This window comes from Chrysochloris asiatica, unplaced genomic scaffold (assembly GCF_000296735.1).
Source record: "Chrysochloris asiatica unplaced genomic scaffold, ChrAsi1.0 scaffold00046, whole genome shotgun sequence".
NCBI lineage: Eukaryota > Metazoa > Chordata > Mammalia > Afrosoricida > Chrysochloridae > Chrysochloris > Chrysochloris asiatica.
Window position 1 is genome coordinate 8,067,903 of NW_006408564.1, and position 15,674 is coordinate 8,083,576.

General features: G+C 43.8%; 1 protein-coding gene across 1 annotated transcript in view; it reads left to right on the top strand.

Annotated features, from left to right (window-relative positions):
- Window positions 1-566: 566 nt before the first annotated feature.
- Window positions 567-15,674, top strand: part of LOC102821270 — a 45,883-nt gene continuing 30,775 nt past the window's right edge. Inside the window, exons 1-3 of the mRNA XM_006862121.1 lie at window positions 567-663; window positions 9,127-9,322; window positions 9,826-9,952. Of these exons, the coding sequence (XP_006862183.1) occupies window positions 567-663; window positions 9,127-9,322; window positions 9,826-9,952 (420 nt within the window). The remainder of the gene's footprint in view (window positions 664-9,126; window positions 9,323-9,825; window positions 9,953-15,674) is intronic.

Below are 15,674 nucleotides of genomic sequence, written 5' to 3' on the forward strand. Positions count from 1 at the left end.
GAAAATGAATATGAGATAGTATAGTATACTGAGTTACTGGGATGTGGAACCACATAGAACATGTATCCTTAAGAAAATTCCATCATTTCATGATTGTCATCTGTGGGACTTAAAGGGTACTTCTGTCACTTAGATGTTGTTGTTATGTGCCGTGGAGTCGGTTCCGACTCATAGCGACCCTGTACAGGGTTTGCGAGGCTGTAAATCTCTACGGGAGCAGAAAGCCTCGTGTTTCTCCCATGGAACAGCTGGTAGTTTTGAACTGCTGACTTTAAGGTTCACAGCCCGATTCGTAACCACTACGCTACCAGAGCTCACTTAGATAGAAGGGAATAATACAGGTAAGTGCAGAAATCAATGAAATAGAAGAGAAAGTAGATATTAGACTTGTTGTAGTCTACCTTTTCACAACAATTCTGAGCTCAGTAAGGTTTCGGTAGAGGAGATCCGTCTTGTTGGGTTTGGGTGGTGACAGGTGGTTTTGTTAGGGTCATGAAGAAGCTGCAGGCTGGGTTAAGTACCACAGATCAGAAGCTTTGCTAAGGGAAGGAGTTGAGTAACAGCCCATGAGCACATCAAATGTCGGCTCTCCCCTGCTCTCCCACGGAGGGGCCATTCAGGCAGAGGTGTTGGCCATCGTGGCTCTGAAAGGACAGTGGGAAGGTCTGTAGCAGGACATGTTTCAACCTCCTCCGCTGTCACCAGAAAGCACTGATTGGAAGTCAGCAGCAGAGACTATGGAAGAGTTGTTTTTAGTAGACTTTTAAAGTGGATTTTCATGGTTTTCTCCCTTGGCTCTGCAGTTCCAGCCCTACTGTTCTAGGACGACTTGAAAGTGGAATATCACAGTTCCACCTTGCTCCCTATTTCTTACTTTGGGGATTATGCTGGTTACTGCCAGCTAGCTGCCCTCTGACATCTCACACCCCATTGGACCCTGTGGTGGGTGCCTTTAATAATAGTCTTACACTTCATCTCTCCCTGAAAGACTCTCAGAATACTAATGGAAAATCCCCAGGAATCACAACAGGATTCTTGATCATACTGCCGGGAGTTGGGACTTCCTAGAAGGATGGACTCACCTGGGCAGGAATTGAAGAAGCTGAAGGAGAAACCGTGGATAGACCTCAATTCGTTGTCAGTCTGGACTTCCTGTTCAGGACATAGGTGACACCTGGAGTGACAATTGCCCTTTTTCAGTAGTGCTGCCTGTGTGTAGGTTTGTGCATTCCACTGGACCCCATAAGGATTTGCCATCTCAGGGAACTTTACCTGTTGTTTTCCCCAGAGGAAGTTTTCAGAGAACGCTAGGATTGGACTGTATGTCAGACCAGGCTGGAGAACTGAATCACACAATTATGCTGCAGTGCTATGTAGCACCTCACCAAGCTCCCTCACAGCCTAGAGCCTAGGAGGTAAGTGTAATGCTGTGCGCCCATTTTACACCTAGGAAAACTGGGCTATACCGCAGTGAAGTCTTTTGCAAGGGCAACACAGCTGACAAATAGAGGGAACCGTCTCTGTAATTGAAGGTGACAGGCAAAAACAATATTTCCCAACTTGTACTTTCATTGGTTCAGGTCAGCACTCTCTTGTTCATTGCTCATCTTAACTAGTTGGGTCTGAACCTCTGTTGGCAAGACACAGAGCCCTCCAGAATCACCCAGACCAGGCCAGTGTGTGACAGCCTCAAACACACATCACCAAGGCCATGTCTCTTGGCTTTGGCTACTGCAACCCAGTTGTTCATTCTGCAAATACATTAAGGACCTCCCATGCCCAGGCAGGAGGCAGAGTTCACCTAGATTCCAGCAGCAGCCTGCTAAGGGAGCATCAGGGGAAGGTTGCCTTCCTCTGTCCAGCTTCTTTCATCACCAATACTGGTGTGACTCATCTGCCCACACTTCCCCCATGCTCTAGAAATGATCCATCAGTGCTGTTTATCCAAACCACTTTCCCTGGGAAGAAGTGTCAGTAGGGTCTGTCATTGCCCTTCAGGGTTGCAGGCATACAGAGCACAGTTGGGGAGGTGTGGCTTTTGAATGGGAAGGTGAACACCCTGAACTTCTTACCTGTCAAGTGCTTGCCCACTGACTTCAGGTTTATTTGGAGGGAGGTTGTTAAGTACCATGGAGCTGCTGGTAGGTTTGAATCCCCAACCTTGTGGTTAGCGGCTCAGTGCTTCTTCTATAGCACCACACCAGGATTTCTAATTATTAATAATTTAGGGTTTCATTAAACGTAAATGCAGGACTCAAGCCCCGTTGCTTACTTTCCAAATATTTCTCAAAATTTTTAATATTTGAGATAATAACGTCTTTCTAAAATGATGAATACAGATCTTGACATCCACAGGTAACTGTACTCTGCTTTGAGGGACTTCTTTTGTATTAAGCTGAGAAGGCTTTTATTAAAAATGGCAATTCAGTGAGTCTGTTTCAGAAACAAGTTTGCAAAATACAAGTACACTATGGTCATATTGGAGCCCTGGTGTGGCGCTGTGGTAGTTAATGCACTGGACGGCAAAGTTGATTTAAACCGCAAGATCAACAGTTCAAGCTCACGCATTGCTCCTCAAAAAACCTATACATGGCCACTATAGGTCGGAACTAACTCGACAGCACTTCACAACAACAACTTTGGTCATATTTGGGAGCTTTTTTTTTAAATAAAAAACTCTTGGCCTCTGTCTTTCTCTATGTGTGCCTCTGTTTTGTCTCTTCATGTCTGTCTGTCTATCACACTGTACACACAGTCTCTCCGCCCTAACACTGGGAGACTTGGCGCTACAAACCCACCGTCTTTCATCTCTCAGTAGCACTGCTGTGACCACACAACCTGGATTTCCTATCAAAATTTCCTTCTATGAGTCGAAAATTTTTTTAAATAGGTATTTTTGGTTTTCAAGGGGGTGAGAGTGTAGCCAGAGATGGGGCGGTGTCTATGTCATCAGTTCACCTGCAAATCTGAGCCAGCAGGTGAGAAAACGGGCTGATGTTCTAGTTCCCCCAGCTACCCCGAATACCTCTCTCTTGGCCAGAAGTAGTCTGAATGTGGGCCTGGGGCACCTGTACACACAGTAATGACATTCTTGCCTAATCAGGAAAGAGAAAGTATAGCATGGCCGACTTACTGCTCAGCTCTCCTCTCAGCAACAGGAGAAACTTCCCTTGGATCCTGAAGGAAACTTTCCTTAGTTTCTGGATCTCTGGTCTCTAAATCCTCAAAGCAATGACTAGGCACCACAGAGCGCTCCTTCAAGGTCACTGAGTTCCAGCAGGAAACGAGGCGAGAAGGAAGTATTCTTTGAGGCGGAGAGCGGCACCAAGGTGGGTGAGTGGGTAACTGTCACTGAGTCCAAGTCCTGGAAAGGCAGCTGCCATACCTTGAATAAGGTCCCCAATCTTTTACCAAAATTCAGATGGGATTCATCCAGAAAGCTTCCAATTTTATAATGGTATTCTGGTATGTGTGCCATGTTATGTACTTCCCCCAGTGGGGCCTGGGGCAGCCTTACATGATCAAATGCATTCGCATTTCTATTGTACAATGTATGACTATCCGCAATATATGGTCAAAATCTATCTAAAGTCTCCATTAGCTCAGATTGCGTATGGGTGCTGTTTCAGTTGTCCAGTGCTGCTGTAAGGAAATACCACAAGTAGATGGCGTTAACAAACAGAAACTTGTTCTTTCACAGTTGAGGAGGAGTCTGAATTCAGAGTGCCAGCTCTAGGAGGCTTCTCTCAGTGTTGGCTCTGGGGGAAGGTCTTTATCTCCTTTCAGCATTTATGGGCCTGGTGCTCCTTAAAGCTCTCTATGTGTCTTCTTGCCCTGGATTACGAAGGCTCTCAGCACAGGGACTCTGGGTCCAAAGGGTACCCTCCACTCCCAGTGTTTCTTTCTTGGGGGATCACCTATTCCTTATTTCGTTATCTGACATTTTACATTTGTGATAATAGTAAAAATTCTATTTTGGATATGACATATCTGGCAGCAAAGAACATCTGATGGGGTCCCTAATCGGCAGACCCTGTGTCCATGTAGAGTGAAAGCTTTTATTGTTAGGATTTTACTGCCCTGAGTCCTGGTGCAGATCAGGAGGATCAGCATTGAACTGGTAACCTCAAAGTCAGCTCTTCAAACTCACCAACTGCTCCTTGGAAAACCTATACAGTGTTGCAGAGGCAGAACCAACTTGATGGCACTTAATAAGAGTTTCACTGTTCAGTGGGGAGAATGGGCACAATCTTGAGATGCCAGGGTGCTGGGTAGAACAAGTGGGGGGTTGGTTGGGGGCAGGCTGGTGGGGACAGGATGCTGTATGGCAGGTTCTGAGTGCCCATAGGAGGCTGAAGTCAGGGCAACAGCAGTGGTGTCCTAAAGTCAGGGTGCCCTAGGGGCTAGGAAAAAAGAAGAACCTTGGGGCCTGGCCCCAACTTCCAGTCCTGAAGGGTGGAAGGATGGGTCAGGTTGTGGTCAGAAGGAACCCTAAGACACTTTATCAGCTGGCCAGCTGCTGTGTAGCTCCTTACACTTCCTCTGTGCTCCCTCCTGGGCACATCCAGGTAAGTGTGGGTTCGGCAGGTGAGTGGCCAGCCGCAGCTGCAGTTTAAGGACAAGGGCAGAGGCCAGGACTGGCCTTCAGGGCCTCAGGGGAAGCTCTGGATAGTTGATTTTCATGGAGACAGAGAAGGGAAGGGCCACCCAGTGAGAGCTGAAGGATTCTCAGGCAAAGGGCCAGTAGGAGAACCCAGTGGCACTCAGGCCTTCCTCCCTGTAGACAGGGAGCCCCAGGCCCTGACAAAACACCATGGGTGCTTTTGGGTTGCTGCTGAGGGCAACAGAGGAAGGGGACCCCAGGGATGGGGAGGGGAATGGCACTTGTGCCATCCTGACTTTGTGCCTCTGGAAGACTGGGTAGTACTTCCCTGTGGGCAGTGATGGGGGATGAACTCTCTGAGGTGATGGGGAGGTAAAGGCAACAGTGGTAGGTGACCTCAGCAGGCGCTTGACAGGATGTTCAGCGTACAGTGAAGAAATTCAAGTGTTGAGTTCATCCTCCATTTTTGCATAGTGCCAATTTTTGCATAATGACCTGGTTTTTGGAATCTAGCCATGGAGGATAAGTGTGGATGTAGTATGGTCCCTCATCTTAGTTCCCTTCTCTTTCCTTTTCTCTCTTATTTTTGTAACTTTAATTTATAGTAAATTGAATGAAGGGTTATAGAGCAGATCAATTCTCCTGGTTCAATCCATATGCATTTTGTTTCATGTCACTGCAATATTCACAATGTAACATTATTTATTCTACTTCCTGCCTGTTTCCTGCCTGTTTCCTGTTTCCATTTCTCTTTTCCTAACAATGCTTCTGAACTTTCTTTCTGGGTAAAGACTGCCTTTTTGATGTTAAATGATTGATGATTCTAAGATGTCTGTATCTCCCTAGTGTTGTTGTTGTTGCTGTTATGTGCCGTGGAGTCGGTTCCGACTCATAGCGACCCTGGACAGGGTTTCTGAAGTTGTAAATCTTTACAGGAGCAGAAAGCCTCTTCTTTCTCCCTAGTTTCGAACTGCTGACCCTGAGGTTAGCAGCCCAATTTGTAACCACTATGCTACCAGAGCTCCTTCTCCCTGGTGTTATTATTCCCTTTATTGACCTGTCATTTGTCTGGCTGAAAATTGAGTCACTGGGATAAATTCATTTCCAGACCTGAAGTGTGATGAAGCACCATAGTCTCAGGGGATCTAATTATCTGTAACCAACCAGTACGATGGATCTTTTTTTATGATTTTGAGTTTTGTTACATAGCTTTCTCACACTTTATCCAGGACTTTCTAATGTGATCCCTTTTAGAATGGTTGTTAGTGGTAGCTGGGCACCAGCTAGTTTTTCGGGTCTTAGGACTGTGAAGACTGATGTTCAAATGGTCCATTAGTTCTTTGGACTAATTGTTTCCATTTTCTTCTTTCTTCTTTTCCTCTTTTGTAAAATAAGATTGTGACACAATCAAGGGTGTGAAGGGGTACAGGTATACTCTTATAAGGCACAACCCATCCTACGTACACCAAAAAACCAAACCAAAATCACCATCATCAAGTAGATTCTGATCCATAGTGACCCTGTATAGGGTTTTCAAGACTGGAAATTGTTACATGAGCAGACAGCTTCATCCTTCTCCTATGGAGCAGCTGGTGGGTTTGAACCTCTGACCTTGAAGTTAACAGTCCAATGCTTACCCCACAATGCCATCTAAACTCTTTCATAGAATATTGCTGTTGTGTGCCATCAAGTCAGTTTTGACTCACAGTGATCCTGTATAGAGTTTTAAAGAAGGACTGGTAGGTTTGAACTGACAACTTGGTGGTAATCAGTCCAGTACATAACCTAAAGTGCCACACCAGGGCACATAGCATATAGAAATTAAGATTTATGGCACATATCAAAAAATGGAGAATAATCACATCAGATTACAAAATGCAGGACCACCAACACAATATGCAGAAACATGGAATTAAATTTTGTGGAAAGTGCAATTAAAAAATGATGGAATTTTTCCATGAGCTTTTGAAGCCCCCTTTTACTAGAAATCACAGCCTAGTCAAGTTGACATATATTTGGGGGGGAGTGGGGGGATGACACAGTGAAGAAAATGAAGCCAAATGAAGAAAATTTTGATTTCCAGGGTGTTTATTTGAGGGGGCAGGTGGGAGGATTTCAGACTTGCCAATCGGAAGTGGTGAGTCTGCATTCACAGTTCTGTCTCCTGGCATCCTGATGAAGAGGGTTCTTTGCAGGGGGAAGGAAGGGCATGTGGATGGGTATGGCCCAGAGTGCTCTTTTGTAACAGTAAAGAACAGGTCCTAATTTTTAGTTAATGTTCTATTTTAAAATGATGTCCTCCACTTTAAAATAAATCAAAATTTTAAAATGCTAAAAAATGTACAGCCCCTAGTTCACTTCACAACACCATCCCTCTTTTATTAGTCCACTGGGAATCCCTCTAGACATTTCTTCGCATTACACTCACACATTCACGTAGACACCTATACACGGAGAGCATCCTCCATTGGCTTGATGGATTTTTATTTTTTAATTTTTCATAAACAGGATCATCATACTGGAAGTTGCTGCTCTGTTGCTCCCTGCTACTGCTTTTTCTTTTACCATTATATCATGGTCTACTAGGTCAGAACCCACAGATCCCCTGTAAAAAGGGATGCAGTTGCCTCAAAGAGTGGGTGGAAAGGGAAGACATCTTTATAGGGATTTCTCTGAATGTCTAAGGAGCCCTGGTGGAGCTGTAGAATAAGAACTAGACTGCTCACCACAAGGTTGGCAGTTCAGTCCACCAGCCGCTCCAAGGAAGGAAAAATAAAAGACTGTCTTCTGTAAAGATTTACAGGGGTGGAAGCTCTATACAGAGTCACTATGAGAATCAACTCACTGGCAGGGGATTGGTTGGGGGTTTTGTTTGTTTTTCTAAACATCTAAGAGAATCTGTGAATTTCAGTCGTTTCCACTGGTATTTGATTTTCTCCACTCCTTTCCTACAAACATCTTTTATTTATTATAAAAGGAGTGACCCAAGCAAGGGTGTGACATGAATAAAGATATGACTTGAGAATACCTGAATTACGGCAACAGGCTGCTTAATTTCAGGGTGTGTACCTCTCCACGGAGTCCTGGTGTGGCGCTGTGGGTTAATGCGCCAGATTGCAAAGCCGTTTGAACTGCAAGGTTGGCGGTTCAAGTTCACCAGCTAATCCTCGGAAATCCTATACAGCGTCGCTATGGGTCGGAACCGACTCGATAGCACTTCACAACAACAACATCCCCTCCCCAAATTCTCCGTTCATATAACCTTTTTTAGGGGCAATCTTCTTCCATAATTTAAATGTTTTAGTAATGTTGGGTGAGATGAAGCTCAGCTCTAGTCCTGACACAGAGACAGGAAGATGACCTTAAAGGAGCAAAGACATCCTCCAAGGGCAACAAGGAAGCGCCTCAGGAAACAGAAGTGGTTTATATATAGTGCGATATGGTAGGAGCTTCTAGTTTGTTTTTGTTTTTTTAAACATTTTTCCCCCCATCCTACAGTTTCGGCTCTTGTAAGATAAAGGTTGTGCCGGTCAAGGATGTGATTTGGTACATACTCTGGTAGCGTAGTGGTTACAAATTGGGCTACCAACCTCAAGGTCAGCAGTTCGAAACTACCAGCTGTTTCGTGGGAGAAAGATGAGGCTTTCTGCTCTAGTAAAGATTTACAGCCTCAGAAACCCTGTACAGGGTCACTATGAGTCGGAACCAACTCCATGGCACATAACAACAATAACAACAACAACCATTCTCTTGTAAGTGGTGCTGCTAGTGCCCTTCCTAGACCATTTATTGAAATGCTGTGATCAACCTCTCACCTGCTGTGAGTGTTGGCTGCTGATGGCTCATGGTTGCTCCCTCACACAGAGAAATTGCTTGGGTTAATGGGAGATGCTTGGACCGTTAAACCCCATCCTTTTATGGCCGCCAGATAAACACAGTATTCCTGGTTACATCTGAATTTCACATAAGTAAAGTATAACTTTTCACTATTTGTTGATAAATATGTCCTATTGTTTGTCTGAAATTCAAATTTAATTGGGCGTCCTGCATTTTTATTTGCTACATCTGGCAAACCTACAACTTGCAGCAATGATAGCTGGTAGGGGGAGTGAGACAGCTGCAAGCTTTTGGTATTATGTCGGTGGTCTCCCCTAGATCTAGGATAATGCTTGACTTCAGAATTGTTTAGCTTCTTTCCCTGCCCTACCTTACCTTACCCTGTCGGACTTCCCTTTCTTCTTTACAGTTTTTACTGGAGAACTCTTTCCCTGTGAATCATTTACAGAAAGCTTCCTGTCTCCAGTCCTGCTTCAAGGGACTCTAACTCAAATATCAGCCTGCTTTTCAAAGTTTTCTTTCAGGGTTACCTTGAAAGGACCACCCTCCAGCCTTATTATCATTTCATTAAGAAGGATGGAATACAGTATTTGCCTACACTGCTTTCCCTACAATGGGTAGTAGGGGGCGCTGAGCTCGGCTGTGCCATTTCCGGATAACACGGTTTTCACACCTCGGCCCTTGAGGTGACGTACAGTTACGTCACATCCGCACCGAGACGGCCGGTAACCGGAGGGCGGGACCGATAAAAGTCAACGTAAACACGCCCGGAGTTTTCTGCGCTCTTGCTTTGGTTTCAGCATGCAAACCCCCAGCCTCGGCGGATTCTTGCAGCGACCGGAAAAGTCAAGGGAGGCGTCAAGCTAGGCCGACGGAGAGCGGGTAGGCAGAAGTCCACGGGAGAGCGGCCGTTCTTCGGGAGCAGGTTCAGTTGGCCGTACTGGTGACGCTTGAACCGGTGCGCCGGGTGAGGATGCTCTAGGTTGGAGCGACTGGGGGGGAGGGGGCGGGGGAAAGGATAGCCCGAGATGCTGATCCACACCGGGCCCAGGACACCGTGCAGACGCGTATCCGAGCCAAAGGCAAGGCCTGGCCACGATCCTCGCCGGGTTTAGTACAACGTATCTGAGGTCTCGGTCGCAGAGAGTGGCCGCGCGGATTGAACATGACCACGTGTGCAGAGCAAGCTGCACGCACCTGTCGCGAGGTGGGCGTTAGTCAAAAACAATACGGAATTGGATTGGTGTTTTTTTTTTTAATCAATGACTTATCCCGAGAAAGAGCATTTTAAAACTAAGGGTCTTGACATGACTGAAACTTCAGCTGAAGTCTAGACAAAATCTTTTCTTGTCCTAAGTAACTCCATGTGGTGTCTTTAAAAATAGCTTCTGTCATACACTTTTGCCTGGCACGTCGGCAAACGTGCCATTGTACCTGTGCCTTAGAAACAAACAGCTCCTCAGTCAAATATGGAACTTATCTTTTGCTCACATAGGTGTTAAAGACCACAAGGTGTGGTTAAGCTTTAGAGAGATATAGTTAGAATAAACTAATGTTAAATACAGACATGCTTATAACTTTTCTGTACCAAAACCCTTTTCCTCTCCTTAAACATAAGAATACTTAGCATTTTCACTTGTGATCATTTTATTTTTTTTTACATATTTTAAGAGTCCAGAAGCATATTGCAGCTCTAACTCTGTTATTTATTGCACCTTTGGCCATTTTGACTTTGCTGAACTCAGAAATTGGGCTGCTGCTGATGGTGGTTATGTGCCGTGGAGTCGGCTCCCATTTATAGGGAACTTGTAAATCTTTATGGGAGCAGAAAGCCTCATCTTTCTCCCACGGAACCGCTGGTAGTTTTGAACTGCTGACCTTAAGATTAGCAGCCCAACTTGACATAACCGCCACATACTAGAGCTCCTTAGAAAATGGGTTTTGTTGTTGTTAAGTGCTGTCGAGTCGATTCCGACCCATAGAGACCCTGTATAGGGTTTCGGTAGAAATTGGGCTACAGGTGTTTTAATGATCCATTGGGCCAGGAAACATGTGGTTTTGGTGGTTTGCCAGTTCCCAGAAAATGCCTCTAGATGCCCTTTACCATACCATACCATACCATATATACTTTAAGGTTGTTTTAGAAAATTAATAGTCCCAAATACTGTCACCTCGAATCATGATTACAAAGGAATTCAACTCCTGCAAAGGTAGTTAGCCAAGAATCGCAGCCACCTGAAACCTTCTGTTATCCAAACAGAGATACCTTGACTCTGTTTCCCTGTTTTGCAAAAGTCCTTTTGCCACGAATAAAACAACTTGTATTTACTATAATCAGACTTGTAGTTAGTTTTTCCAATACTGCAATCCCCAAACACTGTTTTAGGTCCTTGGTAAACATCAATGAATGAGACAGAAAGATCTCTCTACCTCTCCTGGAGTGTAATCCATTGGGTGGGAAAGGGGGAGTACAAATAAAGTGGAAGTGAATTGCGTAATGATGTTGTTGACTCCAACTTCTGTGACCCTGTGCACAACAGAATGAGACACTGCACCGTCTGGCACCCTCCTCACAGCTGTAGTTGTGCTCCAGCCCGTTTTTGTAGCCACTCTCTCAGTCCACCTCATTGAAGGTTTTCCTCTGACCTTTTACTATACCGAGCGCGATGCCCTTTTCCAGGGACTGGTCCTACCTGACAACATGCCCAAAGTACATATGACAAACTCTTGTAATCCTTGCTTCTAAGGTACAATCTGGCTGGACTTCTGACAAGGCAGATTTGCTTGTTCTTCTGGCAGTCAATGATACTTTTAATGTTTTTCGCCAATACCATAATTCAAATGCATCAAGTCTCTAATCTTCTGTATTCATGGTCCAAATTTCACATGTATAAGAGGTGATTTAAAATACCATGGTTTGGATCAGGTGTGCCTTAGTCCTAAAAGTGACATCTTTGTTAACACTTTAAAGAAGTCTTTTGCAGCAAGTTTTCCCAGTGCAATATGTCATTTGATTTCTTGCCAGCTGCTTCCATATGCATTAATTATAGATCCAAGTAAAATTAAATTCTTGACAACTTCAGTCTTTTGTCTGTTTATCATGATGTTGGTTATTAGGCCAGTTGTGAGAATTTTTGTTTTCTTTATATTGAGTTGCAATCCATGCTGATATTCTTTGATCTTCATCAGCAAGTGCTTCACATCCCTTTCACTTTCAGCAAGCAAGGTTGTGTCATCTGTATCACAAATTGTTAATTAGCCTTCCTCCAAACCCGATGTTGCATTCTTCTTCATGTAATCCAGCTTCTTGGATTACAGCATACGGACTGAATAAGTATGGTGAAAGAATACAACCCTGGTGCATACCTTTCTTGAGATTAAACCATTTTAAACCTTGTTCTGTCCTAACTGTCTTTTGGTGCATGTTAAAGGTTCCTCATTTAAGTGTTCTAGAATGCCCATTCTTTGCAATGTGCTTTAGTTTGTCGTGATCCACAGTCTCTTTTGTATAGTCAGTAAAACACAAGTGAGAATCTCTCTGGTATTTTCTGTTTTCAGCAAAGATCCTTCTGTTGTCAATAATGATATCTTTGGTGCCACTTACTCTTCTGAATCCAGCTTGAATTTGTGGCAGCTTCCTGTTAATGTGCTGCTGCAACCAACCACTTTTGAATTAACTTCAGTTCCGTTTTACTTCATGTGATAGAAATGATTTCTCCTTCTCTTGGGTCACCTTTATGTGGCATTGGCACAAATATGGATCCCTTCCAGTTGGTTGACCAGGTAGTTGTTTTCCAAATTTCTTGACATTGATTTATGTCGTTGTTGTTTGTTGTTAAGTGCTGTCAAGTTGGTTCCAACTCTTAGCTACCCTGTATAGGGTTTCCAAGGTGTAGCTGGTGGGATTAAATCACCTATCTTGGGGGTTAGCAGTCCAGTGCTTATCCTGCAGCACCACACCAGGACTCGGAAAAGGAATAGCTCCTCACTATTAGCAAGTATCAGACCGCTTCATCATTTCTTCCATTCACTCTTACTGCTCTACATTCAAGAGCAAGTTTCTGAGTCTCTTCTGACATCCACTTTGGTCTTTTCTTTATTTCTTGTCTTTTTAAATGAATTTTTGCTTTCTTCGTGTATAATGTTCTTGATGTTTTCTCTCTCAATTCCTCTGGTCATTAGTGTTGAATGTGTGAATTCTTGAGATGGTCTCTAAATTCAGGTGGGATATACCAAAGGTCGGATTTTGACTATTAAGGACTTGTTTCAATTTTTTTCAGCTTGAACTTGACTATGAAGTCGGCCCTTGGCATTGTCTTGGCTGATGATATTGAGCTTCTCCATTGTCTCTGCCCACAGATGTTGTCAGTTTGATTCCAGTGTATTCCATCTGGTGAGGTCCATGCTTATAGTTGTCATTTATCAAACATATCAACGATTGTGAGGTTGGCCTAGGACCGGGCATTTTCTAGTTCTGTTGTGCATAGGATCACTATGAGACAGTACCAACTCTATGGCACCTAACAACGAGGACACTTATCTTAAAGAAAGGTATTTGCAATGAATAAGTGATTGGTCTTGTAAAATTCTATCACATGATCTCCAGCATAATTTCTATCACCAAAGCTATACTTTCCACCTACCAATCCCTCTTTGTTTCAGACTTTCCCATTCAAATCACTATAATTATCAGTACATCTTAATTATATGTTTGGTCAATTTCAGACTGAAGAAGTTAGTAGAAATCTTCAGTTTCTTCATTGACTTTGGTGGTTGGTGAATAGATTTAAATTATAGTTGTATTTACTGGTCTTCTTTGTTGGCATATAGATATTATCCTAATACAGACAGCTTATTATTTTAAGATAGATCTTGAAAAATAGATCTTTTTGATGATGAATGCAATCTCATTCCTCTTCATTTTGTCATTGCTGGCGTAGTAGGCCTTATGATTATCCAATTTTAAAAAAAGGCAAGTATTTGTCCATTTCTGCTTACTATATGTGTCTAAGCATTTCATTTCATTTTTTACTTCTAGTTTTTCTAGGGTCGAACTTCATACATTTCACTTTCTGATTAATAAGGGATATTTATAACAATTTTTCTTACTTTATTATGCCACCTTAGCAAGTTAAAGTCCCAAAAGCTTTGTTCCACCCATGGCATTTAGGTCCTACTCTATTTTGAAGAGGCAGCTCTTCCCTAGTTATATTTTGAGTGCCTTCCAACCTGAGAGGCTCATCTTCAGGCTCTATGAAAGAATGATAGAAGGTGAGGTCAGAGCTAGGGAACAGTGCAGTTCAGGTAGGCCCTGATGGCCTATGTAAGGGCTTTGGCATTATTTACTCCGAATGAAGTGGAAACCATCACAAGGTTTTGAGCAGAGAAGTGAGTCGGTTTTAATGGGTTCACTTCTGGCTACTGTAGAGAGAACAGATTGAGGAGGACAGCTTGTGAAGCAGGGTTACCTATTAGGAATAGATCTGTTAAAGAGCATCCCTGTCTCCATTAAAAGGTTGACCTTTAAAGATGATGGTGACAACCATTATAGGCTCACATTTCCTGCTGAGCATGGTGACTATGCCAGGTTGTATGGCATCTTGTCACTGACCCCGGGGACTGAAGCTTCTGGAGAGGTGACTGCTCAGTTACTATGTATTCTCTAAATCTGGGTCTCAGTCTCCATCAACACAGTAAGGCTTAACACCTATTATGTGCCAGGCAATGGATGAAATCAGCAGTCAGAGGAAACATTAAGGATTGAGAAAGAGGAACTCTAGGTAGCTATTACTGCTGTCCTGAAACCAAAGATTTTCCTGAATATACAGGTCTACCACCATTTACTCCATCAGTCAGTTGACAAGTGCTTGTAACACCTATTCTGTGCCAAACATAGTAAGTGTTATTATTTGTTGAATGGATGCATGGATGGATGTAGCACTTTCTCTGGAGAGCATCATCTGGGAGTGGTTACATTTGGGCCTAACCTGGAGGGATTTCTCTGACTTCTGGTCTGTAGAAATGTGACTAAAAAAGGTTCTTTCTTAAGTGGACTCAGTTCCTGGTCTGTAAAGTAGCAGTGTCAGGCTGAATGAGTCCTAAGGGCCTTTCCAGCTCTTGCTATTTGACATCATCTGATTTTACAAGGTCAGGGGTTCAACCTCACCAGCTGCTCCTTGGAAACTCTATACAGGGTTGCTATGAGTCGGAACTGACTCAACGGCACTTAACAACAAAATAAAATGTGAAAACAGGTCTCAGGAAGAGCTATTGTCCATTTCCGTCATCAACAAACATACTAGTGGTGTTAGTGAAACATTAGTGAAAAAGACAGGCAAGGGTCCCTGTTCTCTAGGAGATGATCTTTAGTGGGGGATCCAGTCTTCAGACAATGCTATAGAGATTACGTAACAAGGAAACCTAATTTAGAGCAGAGTATCAGACAAGGCCTCCCTGAAGAGGTGACATTTAAACTGAAAGGAAAAGGATGAGTGAGAGCTATCCAGGAGTGAGGTGGGAGTCAAGAAGAGGGATCTCCTCCAGGTGGACCCCCATGTCCAAACCCTTGAAAGTACCAGATTCATTAGAAATGGAACTAAGTACCACTCTAGGAAGCCCCTCTTCTCAAACCCCATTCAAGGGCCTGCCAAGTAGACAGACCCAAGATGGACAGGGGCAGCAGAACTGCCACCTCTCATTGTCCTCTGTACTGTGTTGACTGAGAGAAACAAGAGGGTCTTCACAGCCCCAGATTTACTCCCTGTGCTTTTACTTTGGATTGTTGTTGCTGTTAATTGCTGTCGAGTCAGCTCTGACTCATAGAGACCCTGTATAGTGTTTCTGAGGAGCGACTGGTGAGCTTGAACTGCTGATGTCGAGGTTCAAACCAACTCTGCAGCCCAGCGCATTAACCCACAGTGCCACACCAGGACTTGTTACTTTGGAATATTGTTAAGTGCTGTCAAGTCGGTTCTGACTCATAGCCACCCTGTAGAGGGTTTTCAAGGAGCAACTGGGTTTGAACTGCTGACCTTGTGGCTCAAACTGACGTTGCAGTCCAGCGCATTATCCTGCAGTACCATCTCAGGACTCCTACTTTGGAATAAGAGGCATCGAGGCATCGTATTAGAGTGTTCCTGAGGGGAACTCAGGAGTGGTTAGAATTTCTAGATGCCCTTAGAAAATTGTCTAAGTCTTAGTTTCCTTTTCTCAAAATGAGATAAGAATAGCTTTT